Below are 23,353 nucleotides of genomic sequence, written 5' to 3' on the forward strand. Positions count from 1 at the left end.
CACACACACTCACAGACATGGTCTCAGCGAAATTTCCTGCAACGCTGAAGCGGAGAATTAAAATCTGTGGGGCATTCATTCATCAGTGTGAGAGTGTGTGTGTTTGTAGTGTTATTTTTGCTTCTGTGTGTGTTTTTGTGACCCCCTCAGTCCATTATTATATCCCTCTGGTCACATTTGTAGCCCAGAGGGTCTGTGTGATGAACTGTGAACACCCTGTGCTCATGTCGTCAAGCAGCGATGGTCACAACCCATGGCCGAGTCCCTGTCAAGCACAGGAATCAATATTCTCTTTTCATTCTTTAACAAACAGATTTTTCTTCTCAATCAAATCAAATATTGTTGCCTGGTTTATTGTTCTTCTTGACTTTTGAAAAAACATTGTGGGTTTTTGGTACCATGAAGCGCTTTACCAATGTACATCTTCTTTGTGTTTTCTCAGCAGATGATGAATGACCATGACGAAGAATCCCCAGACAGCTGCATCAAAAAGGTAGGATAGTTACACCCGTTGTTTCTATTTCTATTCTATTATTATTAAATTATTCTATTTCTATTAGAATAATTTCTATTATGAATCCTGTCTCTGTACCTCTGCCCTGTATGACAAATGTCATGCTGGATTTGTCTTAACATCAAAGTTACGGAAAGTCATTGTGAGGGTGAAGTGATTAAGTGGCAGTTTATAGCAAGCACAAAAAGTAGAGAGACATCTTTTCTACGTTTGTATGTCTGCATTTGGAAGACAATGTAACAAAATTTCCTCTCAACTCCTCTGGCACTGCATGAGCGCATACACACTAATTATGTCCGTACATGCACGTCCAGTTACAGTTTTGTTCAAGAGTTTTTCTGGTTTACAGAAAAAGATCATCTGCGTGCTTTAATTTGTGCAATTTTTTAATAGCTATATTATTATTATTATATACAGTATATTTAATTATCATGAATATTTTTTATTAGAATTACAGTATCTGAGATTATCAGCAGAGCATACAAAGGATTAAACAAATAAATCATCCTTTTTTTAAAGCATTCATTGGCGTTTTCAGTAACTTAAATGCCCTTCTTATTGAAGAATTGAAAGTCTCTCTTCACTCACACAAAAACACTGACACATGCACACACACTGTGACCGACACGTCCCATTGACCAGTCACTGACCACTTTATGAGGTGATAAATTTATTGAAGAGGCTGGGCAGTTTGCTTTTACGTCCAGTGTCGCCAGGTCAAGGCAGAACAGCGAGAGAGTTCATGTCCATCTAATGGTCCATGAAAGAACAATGGCTGCAGCAGAGTGGACACTCTTTCTGAGAATGACTGAAGCCATGCTGCTCCCAGTCAACTCAATGGCAGGATAGTTGAAATCCGAATCAATGATTGAAAATGGGACAGCAGTAAATTATATGCGATTTTAGAAGATTAGAAGAACAATCCATATTTGCAGTATGGCACCAGTATTCAAACTACTCCCAAACTCACTATTGGTATTGTCTTGAAAAATTCAATATCTTTTTTGTTTTTCACTTCAAAACTGATTGACTGACCTTGCTGCTCAATAACAATATGATACAATAGTGGTCGAAATGTGAACTTTAGTTGCAAACATATGTTTACAATTGTAATGTGGACTTTGATTAATGTTGGTTGACAGAACTGAGCTTAAACATTCATTATGTCACATGAGTGGCGTTCATCATGGATTTAGTTGTCAAAGAAATTGAAACTGAGATGTGGAATTTGTCTGCAAAGTTTGCATGGGCCTTTTGTCTTATCTCACATGACATGACGGTCAAAATATCAGGAGCAGAACTAATGCTGGACTATTTTTCAATACATAATCCAGCTCCCCTTAATAAAAGCAGTGTGTGAGAGTAGACTCCTCGTGAGCAGCCTTAGCAAGACGTATTTCCCCTAAAATCTCTTTTGGCGTATTTCACAACTATGACCAATTTGGCCCTTGGAAAAACAAAATAATGTACATGTCCTCATTTGCATTTCAGGTCAAGGGTCTTGTTGCTGTTCCTTCTATAAACAGGCAGGCATGCAAATCACAGACTGCTTGGTTGATTTGAAATCCTACATTAGTCAATGAGCTTATTTTAAGAGTTGACCGCAGATGGTTTGGGCTGGTCCCTGTTCCCCACATGTTCGTACAATGTGGAAAAACCTCGACGGATTCATAAACTACCTCACCACCTTTCACATAAGAGTGGCCCGTGCACTACCCTCTGCATGCACACACATTCACACACTCAGAAGTGGAAAGACGCGCATACACACATACAGGCACTGATAGGAGCGTCATGTGCAAAACACACTCAGGCTCACACAGATGCAGAATACAGACATACAGTATGCTTACCTACGGTACATAAAATCCAAACACACACACACACACCGGCCACATCTCATTATGCAGAGTGTGAGTCGCGGTGGGCCCTCATCGGGCGGTGGCAGACCACATGCCTGTTATGAATATGAATGAAATTATGCATGAGCCATTCCTTATGACATGACTCATTCATCCACATCGTGCAGTCACTCACACACACAGACTCACACACACACACACCCAGGGCATGGGCACATGCACATAACATTGACTTCTCCTTTCTCCACCATGCCGTTAACATCGCTATGCTTGATTAAGGCAGAATGCTAATTGAGTTGTACCTTGTGAATAAACTAGTTAACTGCTGAAAGATGTGTGTGTGTGTGTGTGTGTGTGTGTGTGTGTGTGTGTGTGTGTGTGTGTGTGTGTGTGTGTGTGTGTGTGTGTGTGTGTGTGTTTGCATGACTACGAGTGTTATTAGTTTTTATTTGTTGCCACACTTTACATTACAGAAAAACAGACCTGTTGTTGTGTTTTTATATGTTATATACATTTTATATAGAGGAAGTAGCAGTACAGTGCACATTATCGAGGCAATGTAAACTATATTGCAGCCACTATGGTCACAGGTTATTTCTATAAAGGCAGGCTGACAACTCCTGCACAAAACAGCTAGAGTACATGGATGGATTAATAAATGAAATGAGATGTGTGAGCACTGGAAGACATAAAGAGGGCTAACTTTAGGCTTCTCTCTCTGTTTAAATTAATTTGAGAAGCGCAAGGCCCTGACGCAGATATTTCATAAGTCATGGAATATTTAGTAACCTCATCGATATGTGCCAACTTCATAACTTATACCACTGCCACACACAAACCCTGTGTTTGACACAAGATAAGTATTTGGTACTCAAAAGACAGATTGTTTAGTGGACGTAGTGTTGCTTAGATTAATGATTTTATACTGAATTAAAACAGATACTGTGTTACAGATAAACTCTGTACTCATGAATGAAATAACAACATAAAAGTCAAATAAAAAAATGCAAGAAAAATCTGGATATTATCTACAAAATACTCTTAATAAGAAGACAATTATATTTATTTATATATGCATAACCCACTACAATCTCAATAATACAAACATTGACACATTCAAACTGACCACAAACAGGTTCATTCCATGTTACTGAGTCAGTCTGAAAAGAATGTAGAGGCATGTGGGGGGCACTGGTAGAGTCGGGGTTAATGCAAGGGATAAAACGGAAGCAAAGATGTTATTGTAGCTTCTCCAGTCCACTTACTAAAAGCTGCCCAGAGCTTACAGCTGTGTGTATGTGTGTGTGTGTGTGTGTGTGTGTGTGTGTGTGTGTGTGTGTGTGTGTGTGTGTGTGTGTGTGTGTGTGTGTGTGTGTATGTGTGCGTGTGTGTGTGTGAGGTTTAAGGCCTTGGATTCATATCCATCGCTTGCTTAGATATGGATCGAGCCATATTGGCTTACACACATGCATCTTCGCACCCCACCCACAGGCAGAAAATAAAAAGATGTGTTATCGGAATTCCTCCTCCACTCATTTCATCCCCTACTCTCTCTCAGCAGACGCTATGGTGTTGTTGGAGCTATAGATTGCTATCAGTGGCTATTGATGGTAGGATCAAGGATTGTTTAGTTCAGTCCGGTCCGGCCATACAAATCGAGACTATCTGTCTGTTTAGCTGTCTAGGCCCTGCTTACGTATATTCTCATTCACACACTGCACATACACTTAAGTCTGTGTGAGTATGTGTGTGTGCATGTTGAAGTTAATAGGGTATCGGAGGACTTGTTTCTTTTGGGATTCCTTGGATTTAAAAGTGGTAGCCAGATAGGGAGCAGGGGGTAAGAAGGCAGTCTTTGCACTGTGTGTGTGTGTGTGTGTGTGTGTGTGTGTGTGTTAATCCTCATCTTCAGAGGAGCGCCACTGTCCATCCTGACGTGTGTAAACACTCCAGCAGATCAGATGGCAGATAATGACTTCCAGATAGACACCCTCCATTCAACCAGCAGAAAAAATCAATGAGCACTGATTGCTTTTTTCCCAAGACGATCATCTCCCCCGAAGGCTACTATCCATCTCTCTCTCCTTCTATCTCCTCTGTCTCTCTCAATTTCTCCGTCTCTCTCGCTCTCCAAGCCCCATTCATTCACCTCTCAATACCACTGAGATTGAATCAATTTATGCTGCTTTTCACAGGGGATTTACTGTGAAAAGATACAGCGGAATATCTCTTTAAGACGATCAAGTCTCTGTTACTCTGCCTGTGTCACTCTTCCTCTCTTATTTGTCTGAGTGAAGGTGGACATGCTTGCCTAACATATTTCTCTTTAGCCCTGATGATTTCCAGATAGTGATTTGTGTCTTTCTTTCTATTCTCGACAGAGATGTTCTTTTAAGTCAAACTCTAACTCTCAATGTTTGTGATGCAACATATGCAGTAAAGGTTTTAGATGCTGCATGATTTGAAAATTGAGAGAGGGGTTCATATGAACTCTGACCTATAAGTAGATTTTTTTCCACTCCGTGTTGAAAGACGAGGAAGCCAAATGGGGGTCAGCTGCAGTTGTGAGTCGACGTGCGTGTGTGTGTGCACCTAGTTTTGTGTGAATGTCTTTTTTTCCCTCCATATCAAGCCGGGGAATTGAATCTCTAAATATGCTAGCTAAATGACCCTTAATGTATGAGGGCTATTATGTGGACAGAGGGAGGCTCATGGGTCACAGAAGTGATCCAGTGCTCCAGGCCATAGTTTACCCCCTGCCAACAGCACTACACTCCCCCATCCCTCCCCCTGCTTAAATAGGCTCATGATTGATTGATAATTATGATAATTTGTTTGAAATGATTATCTGGATATTATAATCACTGCCACCCCCGGTGCGCCACGGGGGCAAGTCATTTTTCATGCTGCTGAACGTCACAAATGCCCCCTGGTTACAGAGGTGGCTGTGTGTGTGTGTGTGTGTGTGTGTGTGTGTGTGTGTGTGTGTGTGTGTGTGTGTGTGTGTAGCCAAACCATGGAACCACAACTTCCGGGTCCTTCAAGACCATTGGCCCCAAAATACTTTTTCCAATAAACTTACATTGGGAAAGAGATGTCTGTAACTGAGTGAATATTTTTTTGTAAATTAACTTCCCAGTTTTAAAGTTCCCAGTTGAAAATCCCTTACTTAAATCATTAGGTCGTACAAATCGTAAAATGCACTGATAGTACAATCCAGAGTCATTTACGTTCCTCAATTTATGTGAATGACAATGAGAATGGACCGAGGGCCGGGAGGCGTGGTTAAAGGAAACGCTAGTGCGCTTCTTCTATGGGCCTGTGGATGCAGCAAGATCCTGGTAAATTGATCTGAATCTTTTACTCTGAAGGCAAACTTTCTTTGCTTCATGCGCCACCGAATAAAACTCTCACAGGAATGAATGGGGCCCTGCCCCCAAAGCTGTATCCAGTTGTCTTTATACATCAATGAGTGGGCTCCCAGAGCCATGACTTGACTGTGGATTGATTTGCCCAGAAACAGACATACATTGAAAGCCTAGAAAGTTGGAATTTACCAAAACATCTTCGATACATTTGAGTTTTACTCATAGATGCATGAAGTGCCGAAATGTGTTATCAATTAAGTCAACAGAAAACTAATTGACGACAATTTGTATACCGTATTTTTCGGACTATAAGGTGCACTCAAAATCCTTACATTTTCTCAAAAAATGACAGTGCGCCTTATAATCCAGCGCGCCTTATGTATGGTCACTTGTTGTGCTTATTGATCGATTTTATGTGGTACAATGCGCTCAAAAATCTGCCGAAATGTGTAAGTACGACTTTGGTAAGCAATGAAGCCGCTCCGCTCAATGGATATTCGGAGCATTACGGTACGCTGTGTCACTACCTGATCGCCCCGTAACAGGAATGTAATGTCTAAACTAAAAGTCAAAATCGATCAATAAGCACAACAAGTAACCATCGGTCGCAACCGTCGTCCGAGCTTTCACGAAAGCTGGAATCATCACTGAACAGCCAAGTACCGATAACGGCAACAAGACTGACTCGGAAAATGACGAGAGGGATTCGGGCATTCTTGATGCCGAAATCGCACAGCTGTTTCACTCAGACACTGAAGATGAAGAATTCGATGGATTTGTGGAAGAGGAATGAATCGAAAAGTGAGTGTATTTTTCTGTACCGGTATTTGTTGTTACAACTGAGTTGAATAAAGTTTGATTTACCGGACTGTGTTGTTTTGCTTAATGCGCCTTATAATCCGGTGCGGTTTATGTGTGAACACAGACACGTTAATTCACAGTGCGCCTTATAATCCGGTGCGCCTTATAGTCCGAAAAATACGGTAATTGTTACATTTTTAAGATATATATATATATATATATATATATATATATATATATATATATATATATATATTTATATATATGTTTTGGACTGTTGGTCAGACAAGACTGAAGACTTCACTAGGGCTTATTTTCAGATATTTTATTTACTGAAATGAATAATTAAGGGATTAATTGTCACTGAAAAATTGAGTGAGTAGACGGTATGATAGATACATAGAAAGGTTTGTCTACAGAAAGGGATAAAGAATGACTGTATGATTTACTTAATGTCTGCTCTTGAAAACATATAAACCAATGCATGATCAGGAAGTTTCCAAACATCTTCTTGTCATTCTCAGGCCGTGAGCAAACACTCCGTAGTTCCAATCATCCCGTCTTCTCTGTCATTTGAAGGAAAAGAAGGGGAGGAGTGTGTGTGCGTGTGTGTCTTGATGGGGGTGCAGGAATAATATTTGCGGTTTTCGCTTCGCCCCGAGATGACTTAATGATGATATGGGTCCCTTTCTTCTGCTGGGCAAGGTTACGTTTTAATGGGCCCTGAGTGACATGTTTTCATTCGGCTCTGTAACCTGCCCCCCCACCCAGCACCACCACCGTCACCACCTTCCAAATATACACCGCCGAATCCTGCACTGTGTCGGGTCAGACGAGGAAAAAAAAGTGAGCACTGAGCTTCCATGTACTGTTTGTGTGGTAGGTCACGGAGGGATGGGGAGTGGTTCCTGGCAGACAAATATGCAGAGACTGAACTCACATGGTCGAAATCATGTATGTTGGGGAATGTTTGGATCCTCAGGCAGGATAATCTTTCAAAGCATACCACTTGCCTCCTGACATTGACCTGAAAATTGAAAACGAATACCCCCCTGAAATACTCAATGCATTTAAGTTTAAAAGTTGAAAGTTCAGAAGTCTGTAGCTTGCTCTTTTGCATAGGATAGCTGGTGACTAAAGATCCGTCTCAAACAACTCTCTGCTGTGGATCTGTCTGTTCAAGATGTTCCAAACCCTCAAAATGTGCACACATCGGTCAATACACTCTTACACCACGCTATCACCTCCTCAAAGCTGATGGTGTTATATTGAGTGGTTTATTTATTAATTATTGGTTATTTATTTGATTATGTTGGAGGAGTGGTTGGAGAGCTTTTTAGTGCCATTTTCAGCAAGCTACAAACTTTTCAGAGCCAACTTTCAAGCTTTCAAACAGTGTATTTGATGCAGATTTTTGGTGTAATTAATCACTGTTTACAACCAAGTCATCTGTCCAGATTTTGTGAGCCAATAGCGTTGATCGGTGGAAGGTCACGGTCCGCACAAAGTCAGGGTTGTTGGAGAGGAGGTGGGGAGTAGGAGGAGAGGTGAAGACAGAAAGAAATGCTCTTTCTCTCTCTCTCTCTGTCTGTCTTGTCTGTGGGAACTGTCCCAGCTACGGTCACTGCAGAATGCTGTCATTATGCCTTGTGAGGAGCATTCACTCAAAGGCCACTGCTGTGTGTCACTCTGTTCATGTATGTGTGTGTGTGTGCTTTGTGTCTGAGTGCCACTTTTTAACTTGCATTGGCACTTTTAAGTTTGTGTGTGTGTGTATGTGTGTGTGTGTGTGTGTGTGTGTGTGTGTGTGTGTGTGTGTGTGTGTGTGTGTGTGTGGGCCCTGACTGACGCATCTCTGTTGTTATCGCCGATCAAAACCCGACGTCACAATGGGGTGAAGCGCTGGGAGAGGAATTCAAGTGGGAACGAAAGAAAGAAAGAGTGGAACAGATAGAGAGAGACAGAGCGAGGGGGCGGAGGAGAAGCACGAGGTGATCGGAGGCACTTTCACATCAGCTGGCTCCCTGACCTCTCTCTCTCTCTCTCTCTGTCTCTCTTTCTCTCTCTCTTTCTTGTGCCTTTCGTCTCTCATTCCGTCCCTTGCAGTCTTTGTCTCTCCATAATCTCTCTCCCAGTGGCCATTCCAACACATTCTCTGGGGTCACCCAACAAAAGGAGGAGGGCGATAGTCTGACAGTTGCGGGGGCTGTCATATGAGTTTACTCACATACACACACACACACACACACACACACACACACACACACACACATACCCATTTTCACATATTTGTTTTTACTATCCTAAGAAGAACATTCTGTTGCTTCCTAATTATCACGATATGTCTAAGGAGACTAAATACAACGGAACTTCTGGGGTTATTTTGTTGAGTGTAATACCTTTTGATATTAACAGTATTACTTTCTGTGCCTATGGATAACCTGGCAAACATAGGCCTTCTGTAGATGAAATATCTTCCTTCTAAAATATTTTGCAACTGGAAACTTTCATTAACTAAATGATGTGACTGTATTGTGATTAAACACATTAATCTATTGACATTGCTTACCAACTATATATAAAATGGCATTTCATGGTTGAAAATAGCTCAATACGTCATCTACTGTTATATAACCTGCCCTTATCTAGCAACGTCAATTCTGAGATAGAGTCAACCATTTGGTACTAATCTGTCATGAAATAATGTGGATAAGTCGTCTGATAAGTAAGTTCATCAAATTCTGTGACCCATGCCATATCACTTTTATCCAAGCTACTGTAGCTGTCATATTGCTGCATCAAGGCTTCCGTCATACAGTAGTGAGTGTGGTTTCATCTCTTAGCCCCTTGGCAACTTTTTTTGCATTTCTCAAAATGATACAGTGTGTGGACTTGTGGGCTCAGACCTGGGGGTCACTTTTAATGTCACAAACCTATGATAATTTTCCTTTAACCCTTATGCTGAATTTAATCCCAAAGCTGATGTTCTGACCAGCCTAAACCCAAGGACATCATATTGTCAAATGAGGTGGATAAATGTTATGGTTTGGTGCATTTATAAAGCAGAGATATTTCACATGACATCTCTTGGCCTTACCACTTACTGGTTAAATGTCCCCACTTTGGAGGATTATTGTCATCTTTCTGTGCGTGTAAGGACATTTGACGCTCATACACTTGAAAATAGACACAAAGCACACACACACACACACACACACACACACACACACACACACACACACACACTCTCTCTCTCTCTCTCTCTTGTCTGTCACGAAAGCAGTGAGTCCATTAAGGCAGACATAATGAATGCAGAGGGCCGGCTGGTCAAGCATTGGTGATAATAACATGATGACCCGCATGGCGTTGCCACGGAGACTCAGAAGCCAGGGGGAGGCAGAGAACAGAGAGTTGTGTGGTCCTGCTCTTCAAAAATATTTCACGTGTCAGACAAGGATCTCCCTTCATCTGTGCGTGAGAACGAATGCGTGCAGCTTAATGGAGAGTATTTTTTTTGTTTCAGCTAAGAATACATTGCACTGAATCTCACCTTTATATTTTGTGCAGCTCAGAATACCTCACAAAACACTTGAAAATGTTTGCACTTTGAGAAAAGCTATGCATGTGATATTTAAAAGAAAATGGGGGCTTTGAACACACCACATCTAAGTTTTTATAATGTCCCTCTTTGTTGTAATTTTTTCACAACACTTCATTAATCAACTTGAAAAGAGGAAAGACCAAAAAAAAAAAAAAAAAAAACTGCCAAAGAAACAGACATGGCGTGGGAGATGAGGAGGTGTTGACACAACATAATGTCTATAGATAGATGGGCAAAAGATGGACTTCAAGCAGGAGAGTGAGCAGTAAAGATGGAAACCCTGAGAGGGCAAGAGACAGCCGGAGGCAGGGGGATGGGGGGCAAGACAGGGATGGAATGCCAGAATGCCCAAGAGAGGCAAGAACTGCCAGCCCAGTCACAGACACAGCCCGTCTGGGGAAGAGAGACAGAGAGTGGGGGCGAGAGGCCGGCCCCGCCAACACAAGGTCATGTGAAAAAAGATACCCCTTTCTCCACCCACCCACCTACCCATCCATCCATCCCTATGTCTGCACATCTCTCTGCCCCCTTGAATATTTTGGGTAGTCCAAACATCTGAAAATGTTCCTAAAAAAAAAAAAGAATACAAGAAACAAGTGAAGGTTACAGTGGGCTGGTGGGAGACAGTGGAAGTGTGCGGGCGTACCAAGTCTTAAGGGAGCTTTCAGCCACCTTTCAGTGGTAAGTGAAGCGTGCCGTGTTCAGGCTGCTTTTCATACTTCGAACGAGGGCCTCAGACACACACACACACACACACACACACACATATACATACATACATATGCAGATACACATGAGCATATCTCTGCTCATGTGTTTAAGTGTCTGTCTGCTGGGCCCCGGATAGGCCATGAAATCAAATTCAAATTCACCAACTAGCTTTCACGAATATCACACACAACTAGATTTTTAGAGCAGGGCCTTCAAACTAGACAGAAATACAAAAAGCTCAATTACTTTCTCTCACAGTGAAATAAAGGACACTTTTTACCACAGAAAGAATATCTGTTGTGCTGGTAACAGCTCATGGGGATCCAAAGAAATTAACAAAAAAATTCATGACATGAAGGGAAACAAAATGCTAATGATGCTCCATATCTGCTAGATGTGTAAGCAGCACATCAGCTGTACAAATCATGACTGTATCAATGAGCATTGACAGGAGTGCTTTTACTTGTTCTTTCGGCCTATAACTGCTATGTGTTGGTCAGTTTCCGTTATTAAAATGTGGTCTGCTTTTGACTCAATTGTCACAATACATCTGGATGATCTTTTTATGATCCCGGGTAAGTCAGGGGAAATGGGCATACAGATGTGCATTTGAAACAGTGCTCAATTTAATTTACCGAATCTTATCCCGAGGAATGTTTTTGTCGTAACTAGTTTTTTACTTTGTGGCTGGTTGAATGCAGAATGGTCATTTTTATAGCGCTTTTTGTTTCACTGAATTTTTCTATAAAGGTTTGCAGCTGCAGTTAAGAGGCGATTACTCCGAACAGCTTGTAAGGCAGTCAGCCCATTGTTGACAAAAAGTTTTTGTTCCCAGCTAGTTCAGAAATTTTGATATAGAAGAGGTAAAAAATGTGGGTTTACATGGTTCTGTAAACAATAAATTGCTTAATTATTTCATGCATTCATTTTTTCTATAGTTGACGGTATCTGTACCTGTTGCTGAAAATTAGGATAATTCTGAAAACCAGGGTTTCTGTCCTCTTTATCCCTGCTTTATCCTTTATCCTCACTTCCTTCCCTCTCCCCCTCCTTCCATCTCTCTCTCCTTCCCTCCGATCTCGGCTGAACAGTATGGTCTTTGACTGAGTCTTAATCTTCATTACAGGGCATTAGTCCACTGGGGAGGCCCTGTCTCGTCTCCCCACAGCGCAGCCTGGCACTGTCCCGCAAGGGACGTCCCGCAACGGCACAGCACAGACACCCTGCCAACCCCCCTTGCCCCCCCCCCCCCCCTCCAGCTTCACCTTGGTCACCCTTTCGCTCAAATGCACTGTTAAATAAACGGCAGGCCTTAATCCACATGAAGGAGCCGGGGTGGAGGTGGTGGAGTAAGTGGCAAGGCTGGTCAGGAGAAACAATAGAGCCGGCCCTGGACGCCTCCATTTAAAGCAACCATCAATCATACTCACCATGAGATTTCACTTTCTTTCTTTTTTTGACGTAGATTATATCATTAATGACTAAATCTCAGGGAATCAGAGTGACAGTAATCTGAGGCATGTGGTTCAGCACTCATATGCAGTCCATGAGCATGGCCTAGTGTCTGATGATGCATGTGTGAGTGTTTTCTTAAGAGGAAAGTGACATACAGACTATTTTACATGGCTCCAGCTTCCCTTTTCTGCATTTGTTTTTAACTGTCCCATGGCTTGCTGTTTTATTTAATAATCATCCACAAAAAAGAAAATGCTCATACAAATGAAAGTTCTCCCTCTCAGGTGGAAGGTTGTGCACATTTTCAAACGAACCCAGTAAAAAGCATGCACACCCAGCTATATCAGTGCATCGCTCCGTCACTGAGCTCACTAACAAGGACAGTTGACTGTTGCTGTGAATTACATAATTAAGGAGGATGGCTAATTGAGTAAACAAGCATCGGGGCCGTCACCCCTAATTAAGTGATTACAAGGAAGAGCACACTCAGCCAGCACAGCTCTAATTAACACATACACAAACACACGCACCGACACGTGTGAGGACATGGAGAATTATCTGTTAGAGAAACAATGATTAGGCCGAGTGGGGGATCCCAGGAGAGACAGGCAATGAGAGGGGACCCCCCCCCCCCCCCCCCACACACACACACACACACACACACACACACACACACACACACACACACCCCACCCCCGACACACATAGAGCATCATCACGAGAGAGGGGTTTTCTGTGTCTTAATTCATAGTGGATAATCCTTTTATTCATCTAGCAACACTGAAACGAATGGGGACAGTTTACTGCAGAACACATAGAGTGACCTGCACTCTGTTCATACAAACCCTCATAGACAATGCCTGTGGCCTGCGCACTGAAGGAGAGGGTGATCTAACAACAATACTGAGATGTTGGGCAAAGGCTCAATTTAAATGCAATTACACCTCCTTTGTTTTTCAGTGGTGATTATTATCTTAGGCAAAAGACTTTCACCGAGAAATTCTATACCCAAATGTAATAATCCAATCAAATCTTTGTATATATTTACATATTTTGTTGCGCTTCTTCAATCCGCTACGTTAATACTGAAACCCATTTAGTTTTCTCCACACTCCATGGGAATACACTATACACAGGGAGTCAACCCCGCTCTAATCTCAGCTGTGACATTTCAGATCGAGATGCTCATATGGGGGTATTATCATAGAGAGTGTTTCCCTTGGGAGAATTATCCAGAACATTAACCATCGAGTCAAAGTGATTATTTTGCCCCAATTCTCCTTGGGGAATATAGCAGCATGTATATTACATGATTTATTCCAATATAAACTATATCTAGTCAAATATTTATTTGGATATTAATGGCTTTACTCAGTGAAAGGGAATTCTGCCGTGAAAATGCAAAAAAGGTCAGTCTGCAGTTGAAACTGTACTGAAGTCAAAAGGAGCTCTTTGGGTCAGCTAGATTAAATTCACACAAAAAGAAATGATTACATGTTTTCATAACTCATTTTCAATCAGCTGTTTTTCCTTAATGCACCAGGTCAAATGTAATGTTTTTCCTGAGTGTACAGGATTTTCACAGCAGAGCACAAAAGCAGATCAGCTTGGCTTAAAATCCACTTACAATGCAAAAAAAGCATTAATTAAGAATCACCCCAGGGATGAAGTCTAATTATTTTTGGAGCAGAAAAGATTTTCCACGTTGGTCAGGATAACTGTGGTGTGGTGTTATCTGCTGACAATAAGGCCAGCCTTTCGAATCCCTTCCACCATTGTGAGGGTGATTTAAGATCCCCAGCTAATGGGCATACCTCCTTGACAAACATGACTTCTTAGCAGGTGACTCCTGTCAAGTTTGTCTGAAATAACAGGTAAATGAATTAGCAATAAAATGGACTTAGGGGTAACAGGCAGGGGTGCCCATTATTACCGCTCCTAATCACTAAAGAGATGCCATTCACTTGACTTAAGAAGGCAGCATTTTTCACCGCTTGCTGGCCACCGGCCCCCTCAGAGCCACAACACATTTCTAATGGAAGGCTCGCTGCTTGAGCTCCAACCTCCCGAAAGCCCCCAACCATTTCATTCTTTCGCTCTCTTTTCTCTCCTCCACCCACAACCCTCCCCCCGCCCTTCTCTCCTGTAAGATTATCAGTTTTGATTACCGCCGGCAACAGGCTCTTACCAGCGGTCGGAAGCGGCGTCTCACAGACCTGAAAGGCCCTCAGCAGGTTGCAAGAAGCTTTTGAAATTATGGGGCTGGGCTCAGAGGGAAAGTGCTCTGCGTGCTGCTTCGCGGCCATTTAATCAACTCCTGACTTTTGATAGTCAAATAATGGCTAATTACAGTAGCACCTGCCTACAGGGTTTTAAGGGTGGAACAGATTTAATGAGAGAAAGAGAGGAAAGAGACAGCGAGAAAGAGACAAGAAAATGATAGAGAGTGAAGAGTAAAGAAAGATGAAGAATGTGTGTTATTATCTTTATGTCTTGCTGATTGGGTGCAAGGATTCAGTAAATCAAGGGATGCTCGTATGTGCCCCCTACTCTTTCCTCACAATTAGGAGTTGTTTTTCTCACACACAGCACATGATTGGCAAGGGTGGTGTGGTACAAGGGGAGAAGAAAGTGAGCTTGAAATAAGTAAGATTGACTTTGATTAACAGTTTGTGTTTGTCTAAATAGGGAAAAACACAAAAAGGAAAGGGATTCTTATCTGAGCCTGTTTTCTCTTTTTTATAAGTGCTGTTTCAGCTCAGCTAACACAAGTGATTTTGTGTGTTAAAAAGCAACAAATATTCTCCACAAATTCAAAAACAAGTGTCGTTAACTGCCAAAGCCACAAAATAATTATTCTATATGCATAGAAATAGTTCATTAACATTTCATACATACAGTACATTTCATTTCTAATTAATAACTTCATCAAATCGCTCCCGTATCACTCCCCTTTTAGATTATCAGTCCATCTCTGCCTCCCTCCTCAAAACTGCAGGCAGTTAGAGAGATAATGAGCAAAGAAGAATGGGGCTATTAAAGAGACTATTTGATATTTCACACATTGTGTCTGGCGTCCTAAACAAGACGTGCTTGATAGTGCACACCCAAACACCCCTCTGAACACACACACACACACACACACACACACACACACACACAAGGCCCAGCTGGGGTGACAGATCAAAGCATATTAAAAATGACCTATGTGTCAGTGCATTGATCTAAGACCAGGTGGCACCCATACATACAGGCTGAGCTGCTTGTTTGCTTTTTTTAAACCCACACCCACCTCTCTCTCTCTCTCTCTCTCCCTCTCTCTCTCTCTCTCTCTCTCTCTCTCTCTCTCTCTCGCTCTCTCTGTCTCTCTCTCTCTTCCTCTCTCTCTCTCTCTCTCTCTCTCTCTCTCTTTCTCTCTCTCTCTCCCTCTCTCTCTCTCTCTCTCTCTCTCTCTCTCTCTCTCTCTCTCTCTCTCTCTCTCTCTCTCTCTCTCTTCCTCCTTTCTTGTGACCAGCGACAACTTAGTCCTGGCACTCTATTGTTCAGGCACAAAGGCTATGTAAAGACATGTCAGCGATTACAAAGCTGCAACGGCACAGCTCAATTACTCAAACGTTGCTGTGTACCGCGTTGGGATACATGCGTTTGTAGGTGAGTGTGTCTGTGTACTCACAGTGAGTGTGTATATAGTCCCTGTGAGATATTAACAGGGCTGTGGCTGTGTCAGCAGCGCTGCACTGTGTTTTTAGTCTTTCATGTTCCATTTATCTGACCCCTGACCCTCAAACACACAGCAACTTTACTTCAGCCCCCTTCATACACACCTATGCACCTTCATACGCAAACACACGCACACATCCACAAACACACCCACTCACACATCTTCACACACAACAAAGCAATCCATTTCTCTCTCTGACCCTCTCCCTCTTTGTACTATCACAAACCATATTTGCCCCATCCAATCAGTTTGATTAATCATGTGCCAGACCAAAGTCTTGCAATCAGATGACCAGAGCATTGGACCTCTCTCCACACACACACACACACACACACACACACACACACACACACACACACACACACACACACACACAAACACTAGCGCCTGTGGGGAAGTATTTCCCCATAGACATCCTCAGTGTGACAGCACCATAAACTGGCCATTTATCAAAGTGTCCCCCCAGTACACACACATACAAAGGCTCTCTCTCTCGCTCTCTCTCTCTCTCTCTCTCTCTCTTCTCTCTCTCTCTCTCTCTCTCTCTCTCTCTCTCTCTCACACACACACACACACACACACACACACACACACACACACGCATTAGAGGAATTGTCCCTGAGTATTGTCTAAGTTTTGGAAAAAGTGTTTGGTAGTAGCAGCAAATTGTCATTTCTTCATACAATGCATACAACCCTGCATTTTCCTAAATTTTTCCACCAGTTGACTGTGAAGCTATATGACTTGACACTTATTGATATTATCATTTAACACCTTTCAGTGGATTTGTTTTAGAATAATATGAACATATTTTTAAAATTATTTTACAAATTTAATTTGGCCAAATTAATGTTTGTAAGCATAAAAATGATTTCTAACTAAGAAAATTACTTATTGCCTACTTTTTAATTGATGGGTGCATTAATCTGTATGTGTCTATTTGTCTGTGTGTCCATGAGGCCATTGCCCTTTAGTAGCAGTCGCATAATTCTGAGGCTTGAGTAATGCAGTGCCCCTACCGTTCTTTATGGCACATGGGTCAATAGTAATAATAGAAGAGATATCCATAGACATGTGGGGGGGCTCTCACTCTGCCATATCAGCTGAAGATTTAGAAGCCCTGTTTTTTTCTCCCTACACAAAGTCTCTCTTACTCTTGGTATCTTTATCTCTCTCTTTCTGTGTCTCCATCTTCTTTTCTCCCCATCAATCTTTCAGCCGGGTGAGACAAAGTGAAGGCAGCAGGGGAAACAAACTCTATCCAATGTCCTGGCCACAAAACCATTGAGATTAATCTTGCTTCGGCTCTCTATCCTATTGATTTCAACACACATGCATATTCAACTCTTTTTTTTTTTACTGTTTTAAAAAAATAAATTGTTGGTGAGTGGTCAATAGCTAATATAGCACCATGCACACTTAAAGAAAACACAGCACAGCATCACATTTTCTCCACAGATTCATTTGTCTATTCATGGTTCCAGCTTCTGACCCAGTCAGCCATACTAGCCATGCAGGCAGGTTTGCAGCAGCTCATTGAAGCCTGTTTTATTGCTGGCCTGTGTTCCAGGGGGCACTCTGTGTCAGTAATCAGGATATGGGGGTTATCCTGGCTGACCTACGTATTGAGCCTGCTAGCGGAGCCATTTCCAGTGCTAAGACAAGTTAAAAGCATCGGCTTTCACTGGGAAGGAAAGAGAGCCACTGGACTGTTACCCTTAAATTACATGACAGGCCTGGTATCAAATGTTTGCACATAAACTGTCTTGACTGTGCCTCTTAAAAAAAATATAAATATATGTCAAATATGTCATTTTTCAAAGCTGTGATCGTCACAAATGAAGGCTTGGTTGTACATCTTGAATTTGGAGATATACAAAAACTCTTCTTAGACCAACTAGAATTTTATTTAATTTTTTCAGTTATTGACCCTTTCACATGAAATTTATTGTATTATCCTGCTAGTAAGCAGTTTTTTTTTTTCTTCAAATTTCCATCAGTGTTATCAAAGCAAAACAGTCAAGACAGCTGCTGAGGGAGAGAACAAGCTGGCAGGCGATTGTTTTCCAAAAGAATTAGCTTGGCCTGACCCTCTTGAGCCGAGCCATCTTTTGAATGGCGGACACTTTATTTGTTTTGTCCCTATAACAACAGAATCTCCCGAGCACCGCAGCACCCGTTCACCCTGGTATTGTCACATACAACAAGACTCACTTTTCCTCTCCTTGTCTTTGTGGCGTCGGGGAAAAAAAGCCCCAGGCTTTTTACACAATCACAGGAGGCAATGCTGAGGTATGTGTGTGCCGTGATAAGACAGAGCGATGGGAGACAGATATGGGAAGGGCAGAGGTGGTCACGCACTCATAGGCATAGAGGCACACACAGAGTGGCACAGCTTGTGCCCAGAGAGCAGATCCAGGAACATTATGTTGATGTTATTAGTGTCGAAAAGATTACTCAACCAGGAAGTTTACTATTGATGTTTGAATATATATTTGATCAAAGATAATGAGACTAATAATGGCAGGGCAGACAAAGGGTTCATATACACAACTTTCTCTTGACCCAGTGTGGGTGTTGGTGTGTGTGTGTGTGTGTGTGTGTGTGTGTGTGTCCTGTGTGTGAATGTAATGGCATTACATGAAAGTCCAGCTGTGTGCAGGCGCCCCCTATTGCTTGTTACCTTTCACTTTCCTCTCTGCAGAAAGCAAACAAGGGAAAAGTTACACACGTGAACGTAGGGACACACACACACATGGGATTTTATGTTATCATATTACATACCTCAGTTCATACGTTGATCAAATCTGATCGATAAAATCCACAGTGGATCATCTTTTTCATACTGTCAGACTTAATAGTGAAATAATGGTGCTTAGCTTGCGTGATCTCTTAATAGATCCCCACAACACTTCCCTTTCCTGCAGCACACGAACACACACACACACACACACACACACAATTCTCACCCATCAATCCCAGCTTGACCCCGTTTCAAATTCATTAACAAGGCTTCAAAATCTGCAGACACAGCAATCACCCGAAGCAAAATAAATTCCTGCGCCGGAGGAAAGAGAGTGCATGTGTGCATGTGTGTGTGTGTGTGTGTGTGTGTGTGTGTGTGTGTGTGTGTGTGTGTGTGTAAATTGTAGCAGTTTCGTGTCGTCCACTGTGGAGTGTAGCGAGGAATCTGTTTGGACAACTGCTGAATGTTTTGGTTCCCCCACAGCGCTTTGAAAAGCCATGCAGCCGTTGTATCTTTTACAAATTAGCCCACGTCGTCTACCAAGCACTTTCTCTTATCCCCGGCCTAAGCCCTGTCTGCCCACTGCAGGACAATGCTGGGTGGGGTTAGGTTAGTTAGGGTTATGAGGAGATGAGAGGAAAGAAGAGGAGAAAAACTAAATAATGGACATGATGATGTTTAATAGTTTTCATATATCAACAGTCAACGGTCTTATGAGAATGATAACTGCATGGCAAATGCTGATAATGTTATTCAGGTATTGAATTACAAATTAATGCTGTTTATGTTTCATAGCAATATATTGTTGTTGTCACAGGGAAATATTTTTTTCAGGAACTTATCATAAACTGACGTAAATTGTTTTAATTCAAACTCCTAATCAGTTATTACCAGCCAATAATACATGAACTCTCTACCAAACTTCTGTTAGCTACACCATATGTCATTGTACATTTGCGTATATTGCAATACTACAAACATTAACAAAGTTAGAGTATTTCAGTTTTTTGTTGAAAACTTGCCATACAACAGAAACTGTATTAAAAAGGCTTTTATTGTGCAAGACAGATAACTTTAAAACCTATTACAAACATGTCCCCATAGACAAAGCTAGTGTTGAGGCTTGACGCAGTGTGTGAAGTTCTTTCCATCTGCTGTCAGTTGTAAATATCCATCTGTGTCTGGTTAGCAGCACTGCTAAAGGCTACAGTAGGCCGAGGTGAGAGATATTTGATGGAAAAGGTCGAAGCTAGTCATGTGACGAGTGGAGCTGCTACACAGAGCGATGTTTTTACTACTGATTTATGATGTAAAAGCATTTGGGCTGGGGAAGCGATGGAAGAGAACCCATGTGTGAGTCAAATAGTCGATTTGATGATGTGTGCAGCAGAAGGTAAGGGTGTGTGGGTAGTCTGTCTGTCTGTCTGTCTGTCTGTCTGTTACTTCTTTAAAATCCCACACATGCGTTCTCTCCCAACAACAGCCACCAATGGCCGAGCTCAATTTTTGGAGGGAAATTACAAAATAAGCCAGTCCATCTTAAAGAGGTCAGCATCTTGAAAACCAGCTTGAGTTTCTGACAACAAAAGTGGTAAAGCTCTGATTTCGTAAGAGCCCACACAAAACCGCATAGTTGGTACCTCACTGTCTCCTTTCCTGTTTCTTTTTTTTAAGTGCGTCTCCTCTCCTCGCGATGTAGCGTGTCGTATAGTATTAGGTGGTCCAGCATTGAGGAGGAAATCCTCAGGGCCGAGTTGAATCGCTGCTCAACAGTTTCGCCATTGTTCACCGTCTCAGACACCAACACCCCTTCTAAAAAAAAAAAAAAGGAAAAAAAGTGAGCCCATGAGGTAGCAGCTCTCTAAAAAACTCACTGCATGCCTCAGTCAAAGAAAGTTTATATTTATTCTCATAATTAGCTACCCAAGATCTTCTTCATAGTCAGTTTTTTGGTGAGAGTAGATAGATCTTCAGTGAAGTGGTAAAAATTAAGTTAACCAAGGTATGGTTTACAGTTTGTACTACCTCATCATTTGCAAGTGCCTTAATCACTTTAAGTTGTACAAATATATGTTATTGTTGTTATTAAAGTATATAGCAACCAGTCTAGTAAGCCCATAGCATAGCTAATAGGCCATGAATCCGCTAAGGTGCATCCTTATAAGATGCACAGACAGCACCTCTATTCTTTATACAGTATATATATATATATATATATATATATATATATATATATATATATAAGAAGTAGCAGAGCAACAGCCAATCCCCGCCCATATGTGGCAAACATTCTCTCCTTATCAGTATGACATTTATTAAAATGAAAATGTCACATAGTTTGAAAAGGAGGAGGAGGGGGACATGGTGAAAAATCTAATTATATAGCTGAAGTTTTTCTTTCGCTAAATGATAATGTCAGCAGCTTTCATGTAAATGTAGGTGTTATGCGATCACAGCAAAGTTGAAAATAAGCACTTTTTTATACACTTAGGTGATGGATCACTACAAAATGTGCAAATTTTTGGGGAGGAACACCTTCATAAATCCATCCCCTCAATACAAAGAGTTGCCACTCCCTAAATGTATGTAAATAATGGATAAATTGAGAACAAATTAAAAATGTGTGACAGCTGACTGTTTACTGTTAAATACAAAAGTATAAACTTGCTCTTGTCGCAATGATTATAGTCATAGATGAGGCCTCGTAACTAACTCAAGCTTTTCTGTAATTGTAACCAGCAGTAACATGAAAATAACATAAACCAGAAGGAGAATTCTGTCTGGTCTGCGTTCATCCACTTTATTTTAAAGGGTCCTGATGAGTAGTTGTCATCTACCCTCTTTGCAAACACACAGGCCATGTGCTGCCGGCTGTTATCATGGGCTCCAAGGGAATACTTGTGGAAACTGCTGGTGCCCTTTAAAACCTATGCCGGTTTTTAACTGTTATTAAATGCTGAGAAGAGGTATAAAGTGGGATTTATTCTCTTTTTTCACACCAAATAAAATAATGCCTCCATAAACAAAGTAATAGTCTTTTCTCAACTAGTTCTGAAGAACCACCCACTCTGATTTGTCGAAAGGCATAACGGAGACGAGAGTGGGCCACTGGCAGAACACAGAGGAAATTTAAAATGCTGAGAAATAATAACAAGACCAGAAACTTTTTTCATGGGCCTTAGAGGGTCACTGAGTGACTAGCCAAGATGTCACTGACCCTGGGTTGTCAACCGTTGCACACTCACAGACAGATTCACAGTCAGCCTTTGCAGCACAAACGCATGCATACACATGCACACATACACAGAGTCAGACACCCAAAGGGGAATGTTCTCTCACGGTGGTGCTAGTAATTGAATCAAGCCAAAACTGAACGCTGCTTCGTTCCCCCCCCCCCCCTCGCCTCTGCCTTAAAAAGGTAAGCCTTGTAGCTGATGGGAAGCAGATGTGGACTGAGCCCTGCAAAGTAAAGGTGCAGAGTCAGTGCCCCGCATCCACCCCTGGCCAGGAATATATCTTCATTAAGGAGAATAAGGGTGTCCACTTACATCTGCTACAGCACATCAAATCACACTCATCTGTGTGTGTGTGTGTGTGTGTGTGTGTGTGTGTGTGTGTGTGTGTGTGTGTGTGTGTGTGTGTGTGTGTGTATCGGGACCCCTGGGATGTGACTGACACCTATTCCTATCACTAGACCCTGACAGCTCCACACGTCTGGCTCCAATATCCTCCCACTGTTTCTACAGAAACACCATCCCATTCAACCGTCCAACGCATAATGATACTTGTTAGCGTGTGTGTGTATGTGTGTTTGTGTGCGTGTGTGTCTCAGTCTGTGTGCATTACTGACTCAACTTCAGCAGTAAGATTGAGTTGCAAACACATGATTGGCAACCTCAGGCTTTACTACAGAAACAGGAAGTTGAGAGTTGAAGACATGGGTGATATATCTGTCTTCATTCTTAAAATTGAAAGATAAAACTAGAACTGAACTTTTTGATTTTACTGAAACCATAATGACACATAGCTGAAGCTCTATTTTTGCAATGCTCGGCATAATTCACATAATCAAGAATCATGGTGAATAATACCTAAATAATGAAGACATAATTGTTGTGACTCTTTTCACATGGCATTTATTTAGAAAAAGTGACATTATAAATTACTCAATAACCACCAATAAAAAACAATCACCTCTGTACACCACAAGCTCCAGCTCAGGCCATGTCAGCAGCAGCAGCAGCAGCAGCAGCAGCAGCACTTCTTCCTAATTGTGCTTTTAACCAGGCATTTTCTATTTTGGACCATTATACCATACATATGTAATTATGGTCTAAAACACTATATGTTAGGCCTAAATCTGGCTTGTCTCTTCAAAACCTCTGGAGCGCTTTCCAAGACCTTACATGGCTGTAATTCTCTCCAGCTGTTGCATTAAACATATGGAGGATGTGAGGCGTTGGGGATGGATGGCATTCAAAGCCAACATGACGAAGTTATACATATTTACTGTTTCCATGCCCACACAAATTCTGTATGAAGGCTAATGCTGCTACTGAAGTACTTTTTCTGTT

The 23,353-nt window shown here is 41.8% G+C and overlaps 1 protein-coding gene across 1 annotated transcript in view; it reads left to right on the forward strand.

The window, feature by feature from the left end:
- LOC137889095 (histone-lysine N-methyltransferase PRDM16-like) overlaps positions 1-23,353 on the forward strand; it is a gene marked incomplete at its 3' end in the record, with an annotated part of 163,271 nt that overhangs the window by 91,219 nt on the left and 48,699 nt on the right. Inside the window, exon 3 of the mRNA XM_068732723.1 lies at positions 443-493. Coding sequence (XP_068588824.1) covers positions 443-493 — 51 coding nt within the window. The remainder of the gene's footprint in view (positions 1-442; positions 494-23,353) is intronic.

This window comes from Cebidichthys violaceus, unplaced genomic scaffold (assembly GCF_023349555.1).
Source record: "Cebidichthys violaceus isolate CVI_PGR_0920_01 unplaced genomic scaffold, fCebVio1.0.p SCAF_6, whole genome shotgun sequence".
NCBI lineage: Eukaryota > Metazoa > Chordata > Actinopteri > Perciformes > Stichaeidae > Cebidichthys > Cebidichthys violaceus.